Genomic DNA, 24,537 nt, shown 5'->3' with positions numbered 1-24,537 from the left:
GTTTCCTCGTGACTGTCCTCCTTCCACCGTAACCGGCGGTGGGAAACAGCTCTGGCGAGATTGCGTATTGGCCATACTCGCTTAACCCATGGTCACTTGATGGAGCGCCGCCCTGCTCCTTATTGTCCTAGTTGCATTGTCCCTCTTAGGATCGTGCATGTCCTTCTTGAATGTCCTGACTTTCAGGACGAGCGTGTGTCTTGCTTTCCGACCGCCCCTCGCGGTCACCTGTCCCTCAATAGAATTCTTGGTGACTCGGATACTTTTGATATCGTTCGCCTTATGCGTTTTTGTTCTCGTATTGGCATCCTTGGTGATATTTAGCGCCCTCTGATTATTTTGCGCATTTGATGGTGCTACATAGCCTTCCCGGTTTGGTGCCTTCTTTTGATAATTACCTTACCTTACCTTGGAAATATATCTCATCGAATAGAGTAAACAAATTTTATTAATAATAAAATATAAAATAGTTTTTTTTATTATTTACTTTGGTTGAAATGGTTCTTATAGTACACACACGTCAGCTAAAATTGGTAAATATAAACAAATATATAAACATGCAAACAGTTTAGGAGAAGCACTTTTAGTAGCTATACCTAAAGCTCCCTCCAGTGTACCTATAACTGGAAAGCGCTTCTTCTCCCTCCAGTTATAGGTATACAGAAGTTATAGTGTACCTATAACTCTCTTCTCTAGTAATTCAATTGTGAAGGGAATGATAAAATCTTCGGGAAATGGCAAATGTGCTCCCAATATGCAAGAAAAGTTATAGTGAAGGCTTTTAACTATGGATGAGTGTCACTGACAAATATCCTCTTGCAAAGTTCTAAGAAAAATAATAATGATAAGATTAAGGACGTAGAGAGTATTAGGTATATAAATAAGTACTAACGTGACCTTAAAAATGGGAAATCATACCTTACGACCTGAGCGAAACATAATGAAATAACGAAATTAAGATAAAGCTGAAAAAGTTGGGTAGCGGGCACACTTACTTGAAGGTTCTGACAGGGTAGAAAAGATGTTCACAGTGAATAACAACAACCACTAGATGGAAGCTTGAGAAACAGATGAGCTAGAGAGATATTAGTTTTTAGCATTGAAGTAGCAGGGAAATGGAAAGACCTAAATGAGCAAATTATAGAAATCCATTGATATAGAAGTCCATTGGTAATTTTGAATGTAGATATGATAGGAACTAGTTAAGTCACTCCATTGAACAACCAACTGTTGGAAAGGCGGAGTTCAAGAGCAAAAGCTTTTTGTACTGGAGAAGAAATCGGTGAGTATATACACACACTAACACACCTGGGAGATCCCACGAAGAACCCGTCCACCCGCTGCGTGGGCCATGGAACACTTCCTGGGAAAGCTGTGCAGGTGTAACTGTCGTGGCCCAGCACCTGGCCCTTCATCACCGGCCACAGTCTTCTCTGAGGGGTAAGCAACAGACATAATTATGTGCAGGTGTAACTGTCGTGGACCAGCACCCGACCCTTCATCACCGGCCACAGTCTTCTCTAAGAGGGTCAAGAATGTACATAATTAATGTGGATAATTCCTACCAAAGATATAGTATAATATGTCCGAGTTATAGTACGTGGTCTATGATAGAGCACATGCACCAGGCATAGATACTTTTAGACACAAGCCAAACCCTACCAGAACATAGAGCGTTTAGTCAGGAAATGACTACCATTATGTGATTTGTTAAACAAGGGAGGCCTCTTTAGGGTTCCTTACCAGGACACTTAAATTAATACCAAGGGTCATTCAATTATTAGGGTAATACTTTAAAATAAATACATATAAACCATAAATAACTGTTTACCCAGATACGTTTGCTAAACAGGAGTATAAAATCAATGTTGAAATTAAACTGGGCACTATAAATCCGTATTAGCGAAGCCATCTGGGTAGTTGAGGGGCGGACGGCTTCAGTTAAATCTTCACCACTACACCACCACAATGAGGACGGACACACAAACACACACACACACACACACACACACACACACACACACACACACACACACACACACACACACACACACACACACACACACACAAACAGTTACACTAAGACTTAAAGTAATTAATTTTTAAGTCCATGAGCACACGCAGCCAGCTATTCATCAACCATGGTTACTGTAGAAAAACATAAGAAAAAATTAGCAGGTCTGAAAGGTCATTTAACCAGACGTAGACCAGACTCGAGAAATGCGAGGATTTTTCTACACAAACACAAGTTGACTATGTACAACTGGACACATATTGCCAAGTGGCCACAGCCTAATTTGAGCAAGTCAATAGACAAATAAAGACGTACATGACTGCATTAGTAGATGGCAAAACAGCAGGTGTAGATATGGATATTCTTATGGACATGACCCTCAGTATGAAGATGATACTCAGGCCAAATTTGATCCAATCACTGCTACGCTTGCACAATATATAAATACTAGTACAACTACAGCTGCTGCACCAAATTTAATGCCATCACAAACCCCGCTTCCCAAGCAGCCACCTTTACTGGGTTTAATGAGGAAAACTCGGATGATTTCTGGCAACCTTTTGATACATAAAGTCAAAGGCCCAAGATAAATAAATTTTCATACTTAAAATGCCAGGTTAAAGGGAAAATGAGTGCCGTAATAGCGAATTTAGACTCGACAGACGACGTTATTGCCAAAAATATTGGCACATATGTTCACAATACAGAAAGAACATATTATCTCTACAAGAGATATTTGATGGCTTAAGGACAGTTGTCACCCGTCTGCTATATATATATATATATATATATATATATATATATATATATATATATATATATATATATATATATATAGCAATATAGTGCAGAAAAATGGCACACAAATATCCTCTGACAAAACATAAATGTATAAAATACTGGCCAGAAGCCAGTAGTGTCTTCTTCCCCTTTAATTTCACCTGTCAAATAGTAACATAGTAATGAACTACAGCTAATGTATGATGGCTATATCAGAGGCAAGATATTAGGGAGAATTCATTTAGTTTTACCCGTTCACCCGTTTATTTAAGCTTACCCGTTCCAGGTGGCTTGTCATGTATTCTAACCACTTGACATAATACACTAAATATGGCCATAAATGCATATTAATTATAGTCAAACGGATATAGAACTATTAGCTAATGAAGGGGGCATGAGTTCCAAATATGCCAAAAATATACAATAAATGGAAACTCGTTCGATTTCAATCAAACTTTTTTGAAGGGTTGTATATGAAAAGGGTTTCATCTGGTCCAAGTCTCAGCATCGTAGCATAAATAGGAAGGGAAAAAAACAATATTGAATTATGTGTCAAAAATTTTCCAAAATGTTCAAAAACAATTATCAAACACAAGTGTCAACTGAAATCGTGTCTATGACTCTCAGCTATCACAATAGTATATATTAAAAAATATTATAATTAGTTTTATTAAAAGAATCATTTAAAAAAAAAAATCCTTTTTTTCAATTTTATTTTTCTTATTTGTTTATCGGACGATTTGCATGACACTTATACACCTGACTGCCCGTAAGCCTATTTGTAAGGGTGCCAATTTTGGAGGAAATTGGTTGATGTCAACCTCAGCCACCGATGGCAGTACCTCAGACTTTAATATTTTAATGATTTATTTTTCAAGTAACATAAACGAGTTGCTACTCTTTCATTTTTATTCAATTTACATGAAACTTACACCTTATATGTAACGTTTATATCTCTAAAATCTGGGGCCAGCGTTTTTTCTGAAATTCATTTATTGATTTATAATAGCAATAAACATGATATATTTCCATATTTATTTTTTGAGTGTGGGGGAACTTTGACGATTTGTATTAGAAAAACTAAACATGTTTTGGAAAATTCGCAGCATCAGATCCTTTATTATATGCTCATGTGTCAGAGAATGATTATATCTGAAACGTGTGGTTGTAGCAACTCACTTGAAAATGTGTAATATTCGTTGAAAACAAGAAAACAAAAATTAAATCTCCCTTTCTATTTAGGCTGCAGTACTGACGCTTGGAACAATTGCAGCCCTTTTCATATACAACTAGTCAAAAAATATTGGTTGACATTGAACAACTTTTAACAAATCTCATGGCTCCTGAAGGCGTGCTGATAATAGGAGATTTGGTGTACTGCAACACTGTGACTAGTGGGAAATTGTTGTGTATCTTATGCTCGCCTGCTCGCAGACAAGACTTAGTGTTGATAATTAATGGCGTCTCCGCTTCCCTCCCCGATCAAGCGACACGTCGAGAGAGTGGATAAATATTCTGCCTTTTATCGATAATGTGAGGGAGACCTTGGTTTGATTTGTTCTTCAATTAGATCCAGTGACGGAGAATGCTATTTATCAATTTTGTTCTCCAGACTGGTGTTTTAAGATGAATTCACAACATTATTAGTTGGTGAATTTAATTTTGGTGCAGTGGCAATTCTATTTTTATTTTTCATGGGAAAAATTCCTCAATTCTAATTTTCTTTGAGTGAGTAACTATGATAATTCTGTTAATATGCTGATACAAAATCAGCAACAATATTATCTGCATATTGTTTTGAAAGTTTGTAAATAGTGTTGATATTTCCGACATTGACTGAACATGCAGATATAAACCAAGAAACAGTATCCTTGCCAAAAAATTGGATCACTAGGTTGATTGTGCTGCACATACATCAATACTTCACCAATCATTGAGGAGTGTTAGATATCATAAAACAACTGAGACAACAGTACTGGTATCCTTAGAGATGACAGTCTTTAAAAAGCATCCTGAAGAATTGTGTGATAAGCCGATTGTACGATGCAAGATGCCCTTACCCTGGTCCACCTCTGCTCTATGAAAAAAGAGTTGTTCATTTACGCCCCTTCGAAACAAATTGAGTTCATAACACAGGGGCTATCTCTCTTACAGGTACACAAGATGGACATCCGATAAAGGCGTATATCTATTTACCTATGCAACTACTAGGACAGTTAATTTAGAAGTAAGACCTGATGTGACTGTTCATTAATACAGGCTTTCAGTAGATTCGCAGCGCTCCGATCATGCCCTAAACTAATAATCTCAGATAATGCAGCTAACTTGGTTGCTTACATTCTACATTGGTTGCTACATTCCATAAATGTTTATGGAAAATCTGTTCACATCCTGTAGTCTGTAATGCACAACAAAAACAGTGCAAATGGAAATTCATCCCACCTAGAACTCCATGGCATGGAGGATTTTATGAAAGAATAATATGTACAGTCGAGATGTAGGAGAAAAACTCTGCATCGCCAGAAGATAGGCCTCATGGAGCTCGAAACAATAGTCAGAGAAATCGAGTCGAGAATAAATAATTGCCCGTTGGCATACATGTCAGATGACTACTCAACATGCACCAGTAAGTCCAGCCCACTTAATGTACGGTGAACCACTGACTCCAGTACCTTCCTTACCAGATGAGAATGTCAGAGATCTCTCATACCTGGGTGATAGAGAGTTGGTACAAGGGTAAAAGCATCTCCCCAACATAATACATATGGTGGAATAGCACCATAATGGGCAAAATTCCGCATATGACAAAGTGAACATACAACCTGGTGATATTGTCCTGATGATCAGTGATGGATCAAGGTCTGATTGGCCGTTAGGTAAAGTCATATCTGTCCACCCAGACAGTCAGGGCATTTTGAGGATAGTTAAAGGTCAGTCTAAAGAAAGTTCGTCATTGAAAATACTAAAGAATCTAGTACACTTGGAGTCCGTGGATCGGACAGATCCTGGGATCCAGATCCCAGTATCAACACATGTCGATCCACAGACCCAAGTACGGGATATCTATCCCCCAAAGGACAGCCGCACAAATATGCAAAAAAACATTGTGTTTGTACGTTCAAAACGATGGGGAGTAAACATCGCATACGTTTGTCTCGTGTCAGTCCTAAATAATGGACTCCGAGCCGTCAACTCCCGCCTCCGAAGATGTGGAAAATTTCTACCAAAAACATAGTATAACGTGTCTGATACATGTTATACTATTATTACACTCTTACACTGTTATATTATTATTAGTAGGCATAGGCATAGTAAGGCATCCTTCAGTCTCGGGAGACTATGAAGTTGCGCCCTAGTTGTCAATCCTGGTGCAGCGTCTGGTGTGACTGATGAGGCAATCCGAGAGTGGCAGTCCATCCTACACCGAGCACAAACGAAGTCCGATTCCGGTCTGTCTTCCTGTGTACCGGCTTTCCTTCTCTGTCTCTTTGCCTCCGATTCCTTGGCAAGTGACTCCTCGAACTTGGAGAGACCTCTTTGAGCAGACTGCCTTCAGGCTGAACGGTCTGCAGCCAGTGTCTCCCATATAGCAAGATCGACGTCCATGGCTTTCAGGTCCCTCTTGCATACGTCTTTGTACCGTAGCTGGGGCTTGCCTGTTGGACGTTTTCCCTGCATCAGCTTTCCGTACAGGAGATCCTTGGGGATCCTGCCGTCGCCCATTCGCACAACGTGCCCGAGCCAGCGCATTCGTCTCTGTTTCAGCATTGTGTACATGCTGGTGATTCTTGCTCTCCCCAAGACGTTGTTGTTTGTCACCTTGTCCTGCCAGGTGATGTTCAAGATGTGTCGAATGCAGCGCATGTGGTAGGCATTCAGCTGTCTTTCCTGACGGGCGCGGAGTGTCCAAGACTCACTGCCATAAAGGAGAGTGCTCAGGACACAGGATCTGTAAACCTGAATCTTAGTATACTCAGTTAGCCTATTGTTGGCTCACACTCTCTTTGTCAGTCTGGACATGGTAGTAGATGCCTTACCGATGCGTTTGTTTAGCTCCGTATCAAGAGAGAAGGAGTCAGAGATTGTGGAGCCTAGGTACACGAAGTCGTGAACGACTTCCAGTTTGGAATCGGAGATTCCGATGTCAGGTAGGGAGTTCACTCCTTGTCCCATGACTTGTGTTTTCTTCAGACTGATGGTAAGTCCGAAAGCCTGAGAGGCCTTGCTGAAGCGGGGTATGAGCCGTTGGAGGTCTACAGCTGAGTGGGCAGTGACTGCTGCGTCGTCGGCAAAAAGGAAGTCGCGCAGACACCTCAGCCGAATCTTTGTCTTGGCTCTCAGCCTGGCGAGGTTAAAGAGCTTTCCATCCGACCTGGTCCGGAGGTAAATTCCTTCCGTGACAGATCCGAAGGCCTGCCGCAGCATAACTGCGAAGAAAATCCCGAATAGGGTTGGAGCCAGTACGCAGCCCTGCTTTACTCTACTTCGGATGTCAAAGGCGTCTGATGTTAGGCCATCAAAGACCATGGTGCCCCTCATGTTCTCATGGAAAGATCTGATGATGCTGAGGAGCCTGGATGGGCATCCGATCTTGAGGAGGATCTTGAACAGGCCATCCCTGCTGACGAGGTCGAAGGCCTTCGTCAGATCTATGAAGGCTACGAAGAGTGGCTGCCTCTGTTCCCTGCATTTCTCCTGCAGTTGTCTGAGGGAAACATATATATTATTATTACACATTTTATTACACCTTACCTTCCGTACCTTTTGCCTTGCTCTTATCTTCCTCTAAGATTTCCTTCTCCTCACCTCTCTCTCTCTTTTGCCTTACCTTACCTAATTAATAATACAATTACTTTTACCATTAGGTAAAGAGATACATTTAAATCAACAGATAAATTAAGGCAGCACCACTTAATGTTGAGACTCCTTCCTTGTCTAGTCCCTCATGAATTCAACTAAGGAACTGAAGACACAGTCCACACCATACCACAAAGAATAATATCAACACAGTCTTCCCTGGAGCCACTGCATATTACTACTATTTCACCAGACAGCTCAGTTTGCTTTCATCATTATTTTTTGTTGAATAGTAGTTAATTCTTTTAATTAAAAAAATATTATTGAAGTACAATAAAATCCACAATTAGTCAGAAAAATATTTTCTCATCTGTGATTCAATTATTGGTATTATAAAGTGGCAACATATTTAAGTACATCAAAGGGAATTATTGCAAGGTATATGTTGAACTTTTTCAAGAAGATGACCGAGCCATGAATGACTCTCCAGGGAATTTGAGATCAACTACCGGTTATAATTCTTTTTAAACTAAATTTAATATCATGTTTTTGGAAACTTAACGATGCTGTGTCAAAATGACATTTTGTGAGAGATGAAGAAGGCATCTCAGTGGGTATGGGTGGCAGGTTTAGCTCTTTCAGTATTAGGGTATTTCTTCATTGTCAACAAACATCATTTTATTTGTGTTCCTTCAGCAGACTCCATCAGGACATTTCTACACCTCAAGTATGCACTTAAGACTACAAAGACTCCAGAGTTTTTAGTAAACTTAATATATTTTGTTTTCAGACACATTACAAAAGAATTATTGTAAATGAACAAATTACTTTGGTGTTAGTTAGAAAAACTATAGTTTGCGTTTGCTTAATGTATTGCACTTAAAATCCACACTACATTATAAGTGAATGTATAATATACTCACTGCTAAAATGGCTTGATCTCCTCCATAACGGGAGGTGCCAACAGCGTCCCTGAACATGAGGTCCCTGATGGTAATGAGTTCACTGGCGTTGATGATGTCTTGGTCCCAGCGAGCTGCCCAAGTCCCACCCAGGATAGGCGCACCATGTCCTGGGTGATCCCGCATCACGTGCAAATGCTTCCCTGACGCCAGCCAGGCGTTCACCGCCGCCTGCTCTCGCTCACTCACCTGCAGAAGCCACTTAACTTTACAGACATAACATGGAATATAGAATTTGTCAGAAGACCTCTTGACTCATGGGAATTAGTTAGAGGTGAAGAACCATATCTAGCTGAGTACTTGTGTACCTTCAGATGGTGTTAACACACATTAAGGAATAACGATATCAGTATGAAATAATTTTAAGTAAGTAAATAGATATTAAAACTACATATTAAGCAAGAGATCATACTAATATTGTGGGCCGAACATTTTCAAAGGATTTATCATGATAATGAACGTGCGTACACGAGTACTTCTTATTTAAAATGTGTTGAATGTACTTCCCGGCCATATAGTGTCATCGGTCTATGCAGATGCCCTCGTATACCCTCAATAAAACAGAGGAGTCTCTCTGGTTTTGAAAATTATGTTATAAAATATGAGAAAATCAGTAGGAGCCATGAGGAGGATTAGGACTTATGTTCTGAGTACTCACAGGCGAACACCTCAGACCACTACACCACAACATGGTCAAGAGACATGCAGCCTGGGATTCAACTGAAGCCTCTAGGGTTCTTGAGGCTTACACTAAGTCTAACCAAGGTTTCACACATTGCTCCCTTCCATTCTGGCTTGTTGTCTAGAAATTCTACCCCCTACCCTTATCCTCTGGGGGAGAAGGGTAGGCATTTGCTTGGGATTACCCAGAGCATTTGCTTGGGATTACCAAGGCGTTTGCTTGGGATTACCCAGAGCACGGGTTCAAATCCTCCCATAGCTCCTACTGATTTTCTCATTGATACGTCATATTAATGTGATATTTTTTTGTGCATTTCAAGAGGTTCCTTTCCACCCGTCCCATCCCAAATCCTTATCCTGACCCCTTCCATGTGCCATATATTCGTAAGGGATTGGCGCTTTCTCCTGATAGTTGTCTTCCCTTCAAGAGAAGTGTAGGAGGAAGAATTTCTAGACTATAAACCAGCGTGTGAGGGGTCAATGTGTGGCACCCTGGCTAGACCTCACGAACCCCAGAAGATTCAGTTGAACCCAAGGTTACAATGATTTTGACCATGTCCTGGTGTAGTGGTCTAAGGTGCTTGCTCGAAAGTACCCACAGCATAGGTGCGAACCCTCCTCAGGGTTCGCACCCTGAGGAGTATTAAAAGGAGGTCATAAAAGTATTTGTGTGTACGTCTGATACCATACTACTTGTGAAGGAGGAAATGTATATGTTTACCTCTCAGAATGTTTGGTAATATGTTTATTTGTGATGTGTGTCTATGTATATATTAACACGTTGTACTGAATGGGGTGAGAATAGCTTGAGCTACCTCATCCCTTTGTGTGTATTTTACCTCAATAAACTTATTTCAATTTCAATTTCAATTTCTCCTCAGGGCTCCTACTGATTTTCTTATTGATATATCACGTCAATATGATTTCTTAGCTGTATTATAAATTATTAAAAACAAAACAAATATTAAAAAGGATAAAATTAACTGCACTTCGTATATTCTAACTCAGTAATAGTTACAAATACTGTACTACAAATGATCAAATGATCTAAGAATAAAATGAGATAGATGAATAATAAACAATATTGGTACATAGATCAATATTTTAAGCATGTAGCCATAGCAGTTTGCGAGAAATGCAAATCTTATGAACTCCCCACACAGGGCATTACATGTTCAGTATGTAAATACAGGTTCCGTCCTACCTGGGCACAATAAAATAATAGCAATAGTGTCAGGAAGGTCATTGCCGCTGAATATTTATAGAAAATAAACTGATATGCGACAGTTTTATAAATGACTAGCAGTATCCGGCCATGCATTGCTGTGGCTCAGCAACGCATGTGCGTTGTTGAACCACAGCAACCTTCCCTCTCCCCCAGTCCTCCCCACCATCCCCCCCCCCTTTCACCCATCTCCTAGGCCTCAAAGCCATTCCCCACTCCACCATCCCCTCTTCCTTCTCACCATGCCCTACTCCCCTGCCCCTTTGTCCTTCTCACCATTCTTCGTTCCCCCATCTCCTCGTCCCCACAATTACCCCCTCCCTTGTCTCCTAATCCTCCCCACTATCTTTCACTTCTTTCCCCTCGTCATCCCCACCATTCCCCACTCCCTCATCCGATGCCTTCCCAAATGGTCTGATGTTCCCATCAGAAAATTGGGAACATCAAGTGATCTGATGTTCCCATCACTGAAATATAAGACAAACAGTTAAAATATGAAATGAAAATATGAAAAAATAAACTATACTCACGAAATGAAACGGTATGCAATTCCAATGCAATTCACACAAAATAATTAAATAAAAATGAAAAATAATAAAAATCTATGAAAATTCAAATTTCAATGCAATTAGAAACATTGAAATGGAATTGTAACATATTTAATATAGCATGTGTGTTGCTCTTACATGCAACAGATGGCGCTGTTTGTCAAGAAAAGCATAGTTTTACCTGTCACAGGCGTGGCACCTTTATTTATATACTGACAAAATGAACGGTATGGTAAACAACACAGCTCAATTCCAACACAATGTCACACAAAATAATTCAATAAAAAAATAAATAAATCAAAAGCTATGAAAATAAAATTTATCAATGCAATCGGAAACATTGAGATGGAATTATTGACATATTTAGTATAGCTTGAATGTTGCTATTACGTGCAACAGATAGTGCAGTTTTCCAAAAACGCATGTTTTTAACTGTCACAGGGGTGACATCTTTATAGTAGGTATATAAAAAGATGCACCTATTCAAATGCAACGTTGTGTCAAAATTTCAAAGCAATTGGTGAAGAACCTATGGAGATTACAGCGTGTGTTGCTCTTACATCCAACAAATGGCCCTGTTTTTCAAAAAAACATGTATTTTTCCTGTCGCATATGAGGCATATATATAGTACATATATAAAAAGACGCGCCTATTGGAATGTAACGTTGTGTCAAAATTTCAAAGTAATTGGTAAAGAGGTTTCGAAGATTTCCCTCACATGAAAAAACAGTTTTTCAGAAAAAGAATGTTTTTTTTTACCGTCACAGATGTGATATCTATATAGTATGCATATGAAAACCTGGCCGGATGCGAATAGAACATTGTGTGAAAATTTCAAAGCAATCGGTGAAGCACTTTCGGAGATTAGCGATTTTGAACAAACGAACATTTCCATTCTTATTTATATAGATAACCAAACCACACACCACAGGATGAGGAGATGACGAAGTTTCGGTCCGTCTTGGATCATTATCAAGTCGATTGAGTCAACTTGATAATGGTCCAGGACGGACCGAAACGTCGTCATCTCTTCATCTTCTGGTGTGTGGTCTGGTCATCATATCTTCAGCCACGTTATTGTGTCTCGTCGTCTGCAGCTTTACATATGATACCTAAAAACAAGAAATTATTTTTATTAAGAATTTTCCAAAGGCAGTCACTAAGTGGGAAAATAACAATATGCACAGAGATGTGCCAAACTGTCACACACGTCCAAGTCCAAAAACAAAAGACCAGAGATCAAGCATAGGGTAAATGGGCATAGGGCATAGGGCATAGGGTAAATGGGCATAGGGCAAGTAAATAAAACAACAAATGAGGAAATGGAAGTAGAAGATACATCGAACGACATTAATGAATTAGATTTCATGAGCAGGAAACTTATTCTCGAAAACATCACACCCAAATAATCAATACAAGAGCTACAGGAAATACCAGATCTGAAATTGTGACGTACCAACCAAGTGCAAATAACACCACAATTGGAAAGGTAACAAAGAATTACCAGAAATACATCTGCATTTATATTCTTTGCTAAATTATTAAGGGCACTTAATATCTCCACAACTTATAGGCAGTGAGTGAGAGAATGGATCGAGAGAGGGTATTTATGGACACTGGTAGTCCAGAGGGTTTGAAGGAGTTGTGGCTTATTAATAAGTGGACTAGTCTAAGGATCCTTAATGTTATAAAATAAAATGTACATATTAATAGAATCTTGAGCAAATCCTAGCTGTTTTAGAGTTGAAGTTGGTGTCTGGCAGTCTGTTATTAGCTGAGGTATGCAGCTCAAAGGTAGCTTCAATTGTCATAGGTGTTGATAGCTCTCTCTCAATTGCCTGTGTATTAATTCCCATTAATGATATGATTATGTAATAATAATAAAACAGCTAAGGGGCTGATAAGTCTTAATTAGCTAACTGATGTAGTGACACATCTAACATAATTTATCTTAACTGTATATCATTTATCTCCAACTAAATGCATTTTATCTCTATAGAAATTAATTTATTTATTAACGTTAACATATAGTGAGTAGATTGTATTTTTTGACTTTGTAATTAATATTACTTCATTACGAAGATAAACAAGTACACCAAGGTTGGGGATGATACTCTACGTCCTGACTATCTCTGTATCCACTTAGGTATTGTTTTATCTAAGTATTTGAATGGATGAATACCAGTCTCGATAGTGAGGTGTGACTGTGTTGTTGTTGATGGCAATGGTTCTGTTTCCTCTCTACACACGTTGTACTAACGCTTCTTTTGCCAATGTTAAGGACAGTCTTGAGCCACTAATTAGGTAGCCTAACACAGGTTTCATGATATTATATATTACAACAGAGTCCTAGCAAAATGCGTTTTTTGTCTCTAATATTTATGGAAGTCAAGTGTGTGGCTCTAGGTAGTTATATTTACACTGTCACTGGTAAGGGTCTGTGATGGTTGGCTGTCCGCCATTTTAGAACGAGAGTTGCCCTTAAAGTTATTAAAGAAAACGGTTTAACGATCTGAATTTCTCAGTTATTTTAGTGTTGTTGTTGTTGTTGTTATTGTTTTAGATTCAGCTACACTGAACAAAGGTTCCAAGTAACACGAGCTATGATGAGCCTGTAGTAGACTTCTCTAACTAATACCCTTTAGGAGTTTGTCTTTATTTAGTTTGCAATTTGATTATGCGTTTTTTCTAAAAGAAGTGGCAGTTCTCATGGTTTGTGTGAGATTGTTAATGAAGTCATGTTTTGCTGTTGTGAACCTAACTTTTGTGAGAGCCTCGTGGCTCTGTTCTAAATATTACCATAGAGGAAAGATGTTTTCCTTTGTATAATGGCATACTATCAATATATAATGATATAACATATTTAAAATTCTTTCCAAGGCGGGGGGGGGGCAGATCTCAATTTGGAGTCCTCTTTAAAGGACTGATGCGAGTCAAACTATACTTACTCATCGTTATTTTGATAATACATTCATAGGTTGTGTTTAAACTTCTGTGCCAGAGCTGGCTGTGGGCGGAAGTGTTAAGACTGGGGGGTCAGTGTGGTGTAGCTGGCGATGCTTAGGGTTTTGGCCCAGAATTTATCCGGCCCACAGAATCCAATTGTACTAGTTTTTCAAATGGCTTCGGGGAAGTGGAGATCATGGAGATGGTGATGGGGCGAGGCGGTGGTGGTGGTGGTGGATGGAGTTTGGTGTAGGCAGTGCAAATGGTGGAGGAGAGGGGAGGAGTGTTGTAGGTGGTAGTATATGTTACGTTGAGTAGTGGGTTATCTTGAGTTATCTTGAGATGATTTCGGGGCTTTAGTGTCCCCGCGGCCCGGTCCTTGACCAGGCCTCCACCCCCAGGAAGCAGCCCGTGACAGCTGACTAACACCCAGGTACCTATTTACTGCTAGGTAACAGGGGCATTCAGGGTGAAAGAAACTTACCCATTTGTTTCTGCCTCGTGCGGGAATCGAACCCGCGCCACAGAATTACGAGTCCTGCGCGCTATCCACCAGGCTACGAGGCCCCTATATATATATATATAGGGGTGGGGATTATATATATATATATTATATATATATATATATATATATATATATATATATATATATATTATATATATATATATATATATATATATATATATATATATATATATATATATATATTATATATATATATATATATATATATATATATATATATATATATATATATATATATATATATATATATATATATATATATATATATATATATTATTAAATATGACCGAAAAAGTAAGATTAATAATTCTAACACGAATTTTCTCAATCTTTCGTACATTACGCTTCACTGTTGGAGGTAAATCAAAAATCACTTCTCCAAAATTCATTTTTATTTCTAGTCTGACGCGACACGGGCGCGTTTCGTAAAACTTATTACATTTTCAAAGACTTCACAAATACACAACTGATTAGAACTTACGTATCTCTGATTTTATATCTACATTTGAGTGAGGTGGGAGGGGTGATGTGGCATTAACACAAGACAGAACAAGAGGGGATATTAATAGGGTATTAAAAGTATCAACACAAGACAGAACAGAAACAATGGGTATTGAATAGAAGTGTTTGTAGAAAGCCTATTGGTCCATATTTCTTGATGCTTCTATATTGGAGCGGAGTCTTGAGGTGGGTAGAATATAGTTGTGCAATAATTGGCTGTTGATTGCTGGTGTTGACTTCTTGATGTGTAGTGCCTCGCAAACGTCAAGCCGCCTGCTATCGCTGTATCTATCGATGATTTCTGTGTTGTTTACTAGGATTTCTCTGGCGATGGTTTGGTTATGGGAAGAGATTATATGTTCCTTAATGGAGCCCTGTTGCTTATGCATCGTTAAACGCCTAGAAAGAGATGTTGTTGTCTTGCCTATATACTGGGTTTTTTGGAGCTTACAGTCCCCAAGTGGGCATTTGAAGGCATAGACGACGTTAGTCTCTTTTAAAGCGTTCTGTTTTGTGTCTGGAGAGTTTCTCATGAGTAGGCTGGCCGTTTTTCTGGTTTTATAGTAAATCGTCAGTTGTATCCTCTGATTTTTGTCTGTAGGGATAACGTTTCTATTAACAATATCTTTCAGGACCCTTTCCTCCGTTTTATGAGCTGTGGAAAAGAAGTTCCTGTAAAATAGTCTAATAGGGGGTATAGGTGTTGTGTTAGTTGTCTCTTCAGAGGTTGCATGGCTTTTCACTTTCCTTCTTATGATGTCTTCGATGAAACCATTGGAGAAGCCATTATTGACTAGGACCTGCCTTACCCTACAGAGTTCTTCGTCGACTTGCTTCCATTCTGAGCTGTGGCTGAGAGCACGGTCGACGTATGCGTTAACAACACTCCTCTTGTACCTGTCAGGGCAGTCGCTGTTGGCATTTAGGCACATTCCTATGTTTGTTTCCTTAGTGTAGACTGCAGTGTGGAAACCTCCGCCCTTTTCCATGACTGTTACATCTAGAAAAGGCAGCTTCCCATCCTTTTCCGTCTCGTAAGTGAAACGCAGCACGGAACTCTGCTCAAATGCCTCCTTCAGCTCCTGCAGATGTCTGACATCAGGTACCTGTGTAAAAATGTCGTCAACATACCTGCAGTATATGGCCGGTTTCAAGTTCATGTCGACTAAGACTTTTTGCTCGATGGTACCCATGTAGAAGTTTGCAAACAGGACACCTAGGGGAGAACCCATGGCGACCCCATCTACTTGCTTATACATGTGCCCATCCGGGCTCAAGAAGGGTGCCTCTTTAGTACAAGCTTGGAGTAGTTTCCTCAGAATACTTTCTGGCATGTCAAGAGGAGTACAGGCTGGATCACGATACACTCTGTCGGCTATCATTCCGATTGTCTCGTCCACAGGTACGTTGGTAAACAGCGATTCTACGTCCAACGAGGCTCTTATCCCTGTGGCCCGTGTGCCCCGCAGTAAGTCCACAAATTCCTTTGGAGACTTCAGGCTGAAGGCGCAAGGAACATAAGGAGTCAGCAGGCCGTTGAGTCGCTTCGCCAGTCTGTACGTGGGTGTGGGTATCTGGCTAATGATTGGCCGAAGTGGGTTTCCAGGCTTGTGCGTCTTGACATTTCCATACGCATATCCAGGTTTATATTCCCCAATGATCTTTGGCAGGTGGAGTCCGGATTTCTTGGCGTTCACAGTTTCGATCAGTTTGTTGACCTTTGCTTTTAATTCGGCTGTAGTGTCCTTCGTTACCCTTTGGAACTTAGTTTGGTCAGAGAGTATGATGTTCATTTTCGCCAGATATTCGTCTTTTTTAAGAATGACATATATTGGCGACTTGTCACCTCTCCTGACAACTATCTCCTTGTTCTCACGAAGGCTTTTAGCTGCCGCTTTAAGCTCGGGGGACAGTATGGTGCTTCTGTAGTTGCCTCGATTCTTTCCTCCTTCTGCAATAAGTTCTGCTTGTAAGGTATCTTTGGTAGTGACCTTCTTTTGTGTCTCGAGGTCGAATATGTCGTCCAACAGAATTTCCAACTCTACTTTCCGGGCCATTTCACTCGGTCTGGACATAACATGACAGTTTATGCCCAGATTTAGGAGAGTGACTTGGTCCTCAGTGAGGTTAATTCCTGCAAGGTTCAGGAAGCCATCTCTTGGTCGTGGAATTGCCATAGGTCCTCCATATAATGTTGTTAGTTTCTTGATAATCCTTGTTTCAGTGCTGAGGTGATGTTGGTCTGTGAGGATGTCGAGGTGTTGTTCAATGCGGGTACGGATACTATGGTCGATGTTGCTATTTCTCCACTCGTTTGTAGCATGAAGTAGTTGCGTTTTGTTGTCTTTGATTTCATTCTCTGCCTTGTATATCTGATCACGAATCAGATCCTGGCGATATTTTATCGTGAAGGCTTGATTCCTTGCTGCTGGGTCGTGCACTTTAATATTAGTATATTTTGGTAGCAGTCTTTCCTGTAGACATATATTATTAAATATGACCGAAAAAGTAAGATTAATAATTCTAACACGAATTTTCTCAATCTTTCGTACATTACGCTTCACTGTTGGAGGTAAATCAAAAATCACTTCTCCAAAATTCATTTTTATTTCTAGTCTGACGCGACACGGGCGCGTTTCGTAAAACTTATTACATTTTCAAAGACTTCACAAATACACAACTGATTAGAACTTACGTATCTCTGATTTTATATCTAAATTTGAGTGAGGTGGGCGGGGTGATGTGGCATTAACACAAGACAGAACAAGAGGGGATATTAATAGGGTATTAAAAGTATCAACACAAGACAGAACAGAAACAATGGGTATTGAATAGAACTGTTTGTAGAAAGCCTATTTGTCCATATTTCTTGATGCTTCTATATTGGAGCGGAGTCTTGAGGTGGGTAGAATATAGTTGTGCAATAATTGGCTGTTGATTGCTGGTGTTGACTTCTTGATGTGTAGTGCCTCGCAAACGTCAAGCCGCCTGCTATCGCTGTATCTATCGATAGATACAGCGATAGAAGCGGCTTCACGTTTGCGAGGCACTACACATCAAGAAGTCAACACCAGCAATCAACAGCCAATACTCCCACAACTGGTATGTACAGGGACGCCTTAATCCGCTTGACCATCACGACCGGACATAAGGAAGTGATAGCCGAGGCTATATGAACCACTTCCCCGCCGGCACTCGGATGGTAATCTTGGGCATAGCATTTTATCAAATCACCTCATTCTTTGGGGCACACGTGAGGAACACAAATGCAAACAAGCCACAAATGCAAACAAGCCGGATTAAGGCGTCCCTGTACATACCAGTTGTGGGAGTATGGGTTCGAGTCACTTCTGGGGTGTGAGTTTTCAGTTGTATATAGTCCTGGGGACCATTCAGGCTTGTTTGCATTTGTGTTCCTCACGTGTGCCCCAAAGAATGAGGTGATTTGATAAAATGCTATGCCCAAGATTACCATCCGAGTGCCGGCGGGGAAGTGGTTCATATAGCCTCGGCTATCACTTCCTTATGTCCGGTCGTGATGGTCAAGCGGATTAAGGCGTCCCTGTACATACCAGTTGTGGGAGTATGGGTTCGAGTCACTTCTGGGGTGTGAGTTTTCAGTTGTATATAGTCCTGGGGACCATTCAGGCTTGTTTGCATTTGTGTTCCTCACGTGTGCCCCAAAGAATGAGGTGATTTGATAAAATGCTATGCCCAAGATTACCATCCGAGTGCCGGCGGGGAAGTGGTTCATATAGCCTCGGCTATCACTTCCTTATGTCCGGTCGTGATGGTCAAGCGGATTAAGGCGTCCCTGTACATACCAGTTGTGGGAGTATGGGTTCGAGTCACTTCTGGGGTGTGAGTTTTCAGTTGTATATAGTCCTGGGGACCATTCAGGCTTGTTTGCATTTGTGTTCCTCACGTGTGCCCCAAAGAATGAGGTGATTTGATAAAATGCTATGCCCAAGATTACCATCCGAGTGCCGGCGGGGAAGTGGTTCATATAGCCTCGGCTATCACTTCCTTATGTCCGGTCGTGATGGTCAAGCGGATTAAGGCGTCCCTGTACATACCAGTTGTGGGAGTATGGGTTCGAGTCACTTCTGGGGTGTGAGTTTTCAGTTGTATATAGTCCTGGGGACCATTCAGGCTTGTTTGCATTTGTGTTCCTCACGTGTGCCCCAAAGAATGAGGTGATTTGATAAAATGCTATGCCCAAGATTACCATCCGAGTGCCGGCGGGGAAGTGGTTCATATAGCCTCGGCTATCACTTCCTTATGTCCGGTCGTGATGGTCAAGCGGATTAAGGCGTCCCTGTACATACAAGTTGTGGGAGTATGGGTTCGAGTCACTTCTGGGGTGTGAGTTTTCAGTTGTATATAGTCCTGGGGACCATTCAGGCTTGTTTGCATTTGTGTTCCTCACGTGTGCCCCAAAGAATGAGGTGATTTGATAAAATGCTATGCCCAAGATTACCATCCGAGTGCCGGCGGGGAAGTGGTTCATATAGCCTCGGCTATCACTTCCTTATGTCCGGTCGTGATGGTCAAGCGGATTAAGGCGTCCCTGTACATACCAGTTGTGGGAGTATGGGTTCGAGTCACTTCTGGGGTGTGAGTTTTCAGTTGTATATAGTCCTGGGGACCATTCAGGCTTGTTTGCATTTGTGTTCCTCACGTGTGCCCCAAAGAATGAGGTGATTTGATAAAATGCTATGCCCAAGATTACCATCCGAGTGCCGGCGGGGAAGTGGTTCATATAGCCTCGGCTATCACTTCCTTATGTCCGGTCGTGATGGTCAAGCGGATTAAGGCGTCCCTGTACATACAAGTTGTGGGAGTATGGGTTCGAGTCACTTCTGGGGTGTGAGTTTTCAGTTGTATATAGTCCTGGGGACCATTCAGGCTTGTTTGCATTTGTGTTCCTCACGTGTGCCCCAAAGAATGAGGTGATTTGATAAAATGCTATGCCCAAGATTACCATCCGAGTGCCGGCGGGGAAGTGGTTCATATAGCCTCGGCTATCACTTCCTTATGTCCGGTCGTGATGGTCAAGCGGATTAAGGCGTCCCTGTACATACCAGTTGTGGGAGTATGGGTTCGAGTCACTTCTGGGGTGTGAGTTTTCAGTTGTATATAGTCCTGGGGACCATTCAGGCTTGTTTGCATTTGTGTTCCTCACGTGTGCCCCAAAGAATGAGGTGATTTGATAAAATGCTATGCCCAAGATTACCATCCGAGTGCCGGCGGGGAAGTGGTTCATATAGCCTCGGCTATCACTTCCTTATGTCCGGTCGTGATGGTCAAGCGGATTAAGGCGTCCCTGTACATACCAGTTGTGGGAGTATGGGTTCGAGTCACTTCTGGGGTGTGAGTTTTCAGTTATATATATATATATATATATATATATATATATATATATATATATATATATATATATATATATATATATATATATATATATATATATATATATATATATATAATGGTCTAAACAATTACGAGTATTTACTCATTTGTCTGCTGAACCTAAACTTGTGGGCAGGGCTCTTGTATGGTAAGTAGCTGGAAAGAGTCCACAACTGGCCGCTGCAGGCTCGGCCCCCAGTGAACTATCTCAAAATGTCCTATTGTCTACAAAAGATAATGGCAGTCTAACCAGGCCCACTGAGTGAGTGAAATAAACAACAACAATTTATTGCAATAATTTCCCACACACCCTTATAACAAAGTTCTTGACAATGGAGGTTACTTTACTGTCCTGTACTCACCATGTAATAGAAGCATGGACTCACGAAGGCAAATACTAGGGGAAATAAAGCACTCTGTTAAACCGTTATAGCCTTGCCAAAAACCGGTACAAACACTCCAACTAGATCTCTCAAAGAGCACTCTATTTGAACTTGGAATGGTCTGTGTGTAGCATTTACAATGGTGATACAAATTATATTTAGAAACGGTGGCGCAAAGTACAAGAAGAGGATGTACTGATATTTAAAGGTACAGCTCGAAGTGTAACACCTCCACATAACCCGACTCTGCTACAATGGAATTTCTTCCCTTGATCTCCAGCAGCGTTAACTAGAAAAACTCTCACACTGCAACTGTCCTGTCGTTAAAGTCAGCTTTGCTAATTACAACCTAAATACCACATAATTTAATTAATAATCCTACTGGCTATGTACTGCTAAGTTACTTACTGAGTACAAAGTCTAAAACATAGCCAGTAGTTAACACATTCACAAATAATCGTGTCCCCGTCAATGCCGTCACAACCGGTAGTCATTAAACGGATAAACCTTATGCATTCTATTTGCTTTACTCTCCAAATGACTTGTTAATTTACAAATAGACCATTCTGGTCGTAACAGTGTAGAAGGGACGTGGTGGTAGTGTAGGTGGAGAGGGAAGAGGTGGTAGTGATAGTGGAGGTGGTGCGGAGTTATGTGAATAATTTAATTATGTATTTCAATTTAAATGCAAGTGGATTGTATATTGGTTATTGTTAATAATTTCTAGTGGTCTGTATAATATGTTACTTTCCACACATTTAACACAGTTGGGGTTTGTTTCAATGTTAGTTAATAAATTCAGGTCATAAAGTTTATCTGGTAAATTGTGGAAATTAAATGTAGATATACTGCTCTGCATTCAATCCTTGAGCTACTTGGACTGTAAACACAAAAATCACTTTTCACAACATGAGAGTCCTGGTATACTGCCACAACCTATTGCCAGAGGAATAAAATCAGAGTTATAATTAATAAATTAATTGATTCAAATTAATGTGATGTGCGATCTGAATTGTGTTAGTAAAATGCCATTCTTAGCTGGTAAGATTATTTCTTAAGGTGTAGTAACACGTATTGTCATCAATAACCCAGATAAATTGTATACATGCTGTGTACAGTTAGAGTCGCCTGGTGTGTTATGGCTACCGCCAGGGTACGTCTTGATCTCCACTCCTGTCGCCAATATGTTATGTATGCGGGAAATATACAATTGTTATGTTTACACTCTCACTGTTATCAAATTGGTAGAAATTTTCTTATTTTGTGCTTAATTGTGTATTGGGACTCCCATGGTCTTATCCGGCACCAAATTTTGTCTACCTCCCAATATCTATAATGAAGCCAGACTACTAAAAATACTGAGAACAAGATACTTAGCGCCTGGGAGGGAAAAAATCTGTGGATGAAGGCAGCTAACAGCCAGGTACTTCAATGTGCGGCATAAACGTCCTACAGTGAATTATAAAATACACTCTGTGTCACGATTCCCTGTGGTGTTGGGGAGGACCACAATGGCCGAGCGAGCTGGGTTATGGGGACCTTCTTCCTTCCCCACATTCTCGTTTACGTCTCTGTGAGTATAAATGGTTATTAAATTGGAAGTTGGCCTTAAATTCAAATTATTACAGAATCTGAATTAAATATATTAATATGAATTATATATAAGGTATGGATTTAATATCTGTATCTTAGTTTATTAACGAGATTTAAGAAAATTATTTAAGTTACTTAACTGTCTCATAGTGAGAGTAAACAGCTGAGGAAATCTAAAGAAAGAATTGTGTAATCCTAAATGCACATATTATTTAAAGTAATTACTTCAGAACAGAGGATTAATCATCATCGCTGTAATAGTATGAATCCTCATGCTTATAGGTAGCAAAATCTTCCTACAGGTGATACTGGTGAAGGTGGAGAGGGGCATTGGTTGTGGTCGAGTTGATAGTGGAGAGAGGGTTGTGGTGGTGGTCGTGGAGAGAGCCCGATAACCACCAATGTCACCACTGCTCTCCTGTCCCCTGCCACTCAGAGCTCGGCTCTACGCGGAAGTATTTTGCCGGATAGTGCTTTCGTCTCTAATAGAGGCCGGAATGGTGTTCAAGAGGAACAGGATCATCTGATAGAATCAACAGGTAGTCGCTGGATCGATGCTTAACTGGCTACGTTAGCCAGTTAAGCAGATCATCGTGAAAAGAAAAGACTTACGAAGATTTAGAAAAACTGAAAAGAACAATGAAAGTATACATAGATGGAAGTGTGTTACGTTGAACTTAGTTGATGTGTGCAAGTGACTTTACAACGATTCCAACCATGTAAGAACATCTTAATACCTAGTAACGTGATTCTGGAAATCTAGACAAAAATTGGAAATAAAAAATAATACTTGTCAATATCTAGAAAAAATAGGTTGTCTTTTGAAAATCTGTCTAATAGGAAGTGCATAGAAAAGTGTCTAGTAAGGTGTTCTCTTGAAAACCTTGACACACAGTTGTGGAATGGTATCTAGTAAACATTTGTTCTTGAAAATGTCCTTACCTATAAATGTAACTTTTTATTTGTTCAACAAATAAAAAGTAACATTTGGGTAATTTGGGTAAAGAAAAACTTTAAGTGAATATTGGTGCTCTTGGCTGAACAAGTGAGTAAACACCTCCACTGCAGTGTGCTCTGATAGGAAGACTCTGAAATATTAGGATTTATGTGGGGAAATTCTCCCAGCAGGAATTTATTTATTTATATTATACTTTATTTAAATTATTTCTAATTTATTATTTTTTTAAGCAGACTGTATATCATAGTTATCCAGCTAGGAGTTTTCCTTACAACCTAAGGGTGGGAGGTTTCTTTAATAATAGAGCCTACTAAATCAAAATTAATCGATTGGTAGAAATTTGCTACTAATCTTTAATTTACTTTATCTACATTATCTATAATTGTTAATTTATTACCTACAATAACAGTAGGGGATTTAACGACTACGACTGTCCCTTTAATCGTTGAAATGGATGAGAGATGGATGATTGGTGGATGAGGAGGGATAATTGTGTGACCCAGGAGTGGTTTCTGGTTATCCTGTGGTCTTCTAATGGGTGATTATGTGGTGTAGAGGTTCTCCTACATGATGAGATGTGTGAGATATGGATGAGCATTATGGATGATTATTTTTAATTGCAAGATAGGCAGGCCTGATGTGGTTTTTGAGGTTAACCATAGGGGATGTGAATTGAAAGTGTGTGGCTAGAAAGCGTAGATTTGTTTGCCGTCAGTCCATTCCATTGCTGTAATGGGAAGACATATGGATGAGCATGATGGATGAGGAGTGATAATCCAGCGACCTGGGTATTATTTCCGGTTAGACCGTCCCCTCAAATGGTTGGCAATATGTGTATTGAAAGTATGTGTTTAGAAAGGGTAGATTTGTTCTGCTGTCCGAGTGTGTACAGGTGGAGAGATGGATGAAAGGTGATAATCGCGAGAGCCGGGTATGGTTTCAGACTAGCCTGCCTCCTCTTGAAGTGTGATTATGTAGAGGGTCCCCCACTCAATCATTCATTGGTGCTGTATGGTTGGATGACAGGTTATTGAATGTAACCGACTTGGCTGAGCTGGATTTGGGAGATTGTTCTACACACCTGCCCCAGCCATGTGAGTGTGTGGCCCCAATTCCTTCTGTCACAACCGCCACGCCCCATGCCCGCGCCGCTCCCCATGCCCGCGCCGCTCCCCATGCCCGCGCTGTGCCCCACGCCAGAGATGGGAGC

At 40.4% G+C, this 24,537-nt stretch overlaps 1 protein-coding gene across 1 annotated transcript in view; it reads right to left on the bottom strand.

Moving 5' to 3' along the window:
• LOC123762450 (uncharacterized) overlaps positions 1-24,537 on the bottom strand; it is a 234,445-nt gene that overhangs the window by 25,444 nt on the left and 184,464 nt on the right. Inside the window, exons 5-6 of the mRNA XM_069326780.1 lie at positions 8,515-8,742; positions 1,309-1,433 (exon numbers count right to left, since the gene is read on the bottom strand). Of these exons, the coding sequence (XP_069182881.1) occupies positions 1,309-1,433; positions 8,515-8,742 (353 nt within the window). The remainder of the gene's footprint in view (positions 1-1,308; positions 1,434-8,514; positions 8,743-24,537) is intronic.

This window comes from Procambarus clarkii, chromosome 2 (assembly GCF_040958095.1).
Source record: "Procambarus clarkii isolate CNS0578487 chromosome 2, FALCON_Pclarkii_2.0, whole genome shotgun sequence".
NCBI lineage: Eukaryota > Metazoa > Arthropoda > Malacostraca > Decapoda > Cambaridae > Procambarus > Procambarus clarkii.
Note: the sequence above shows the minus strand (reverse complement) of the source record. Positions and strands in the feature narration are given on the sequence as shown.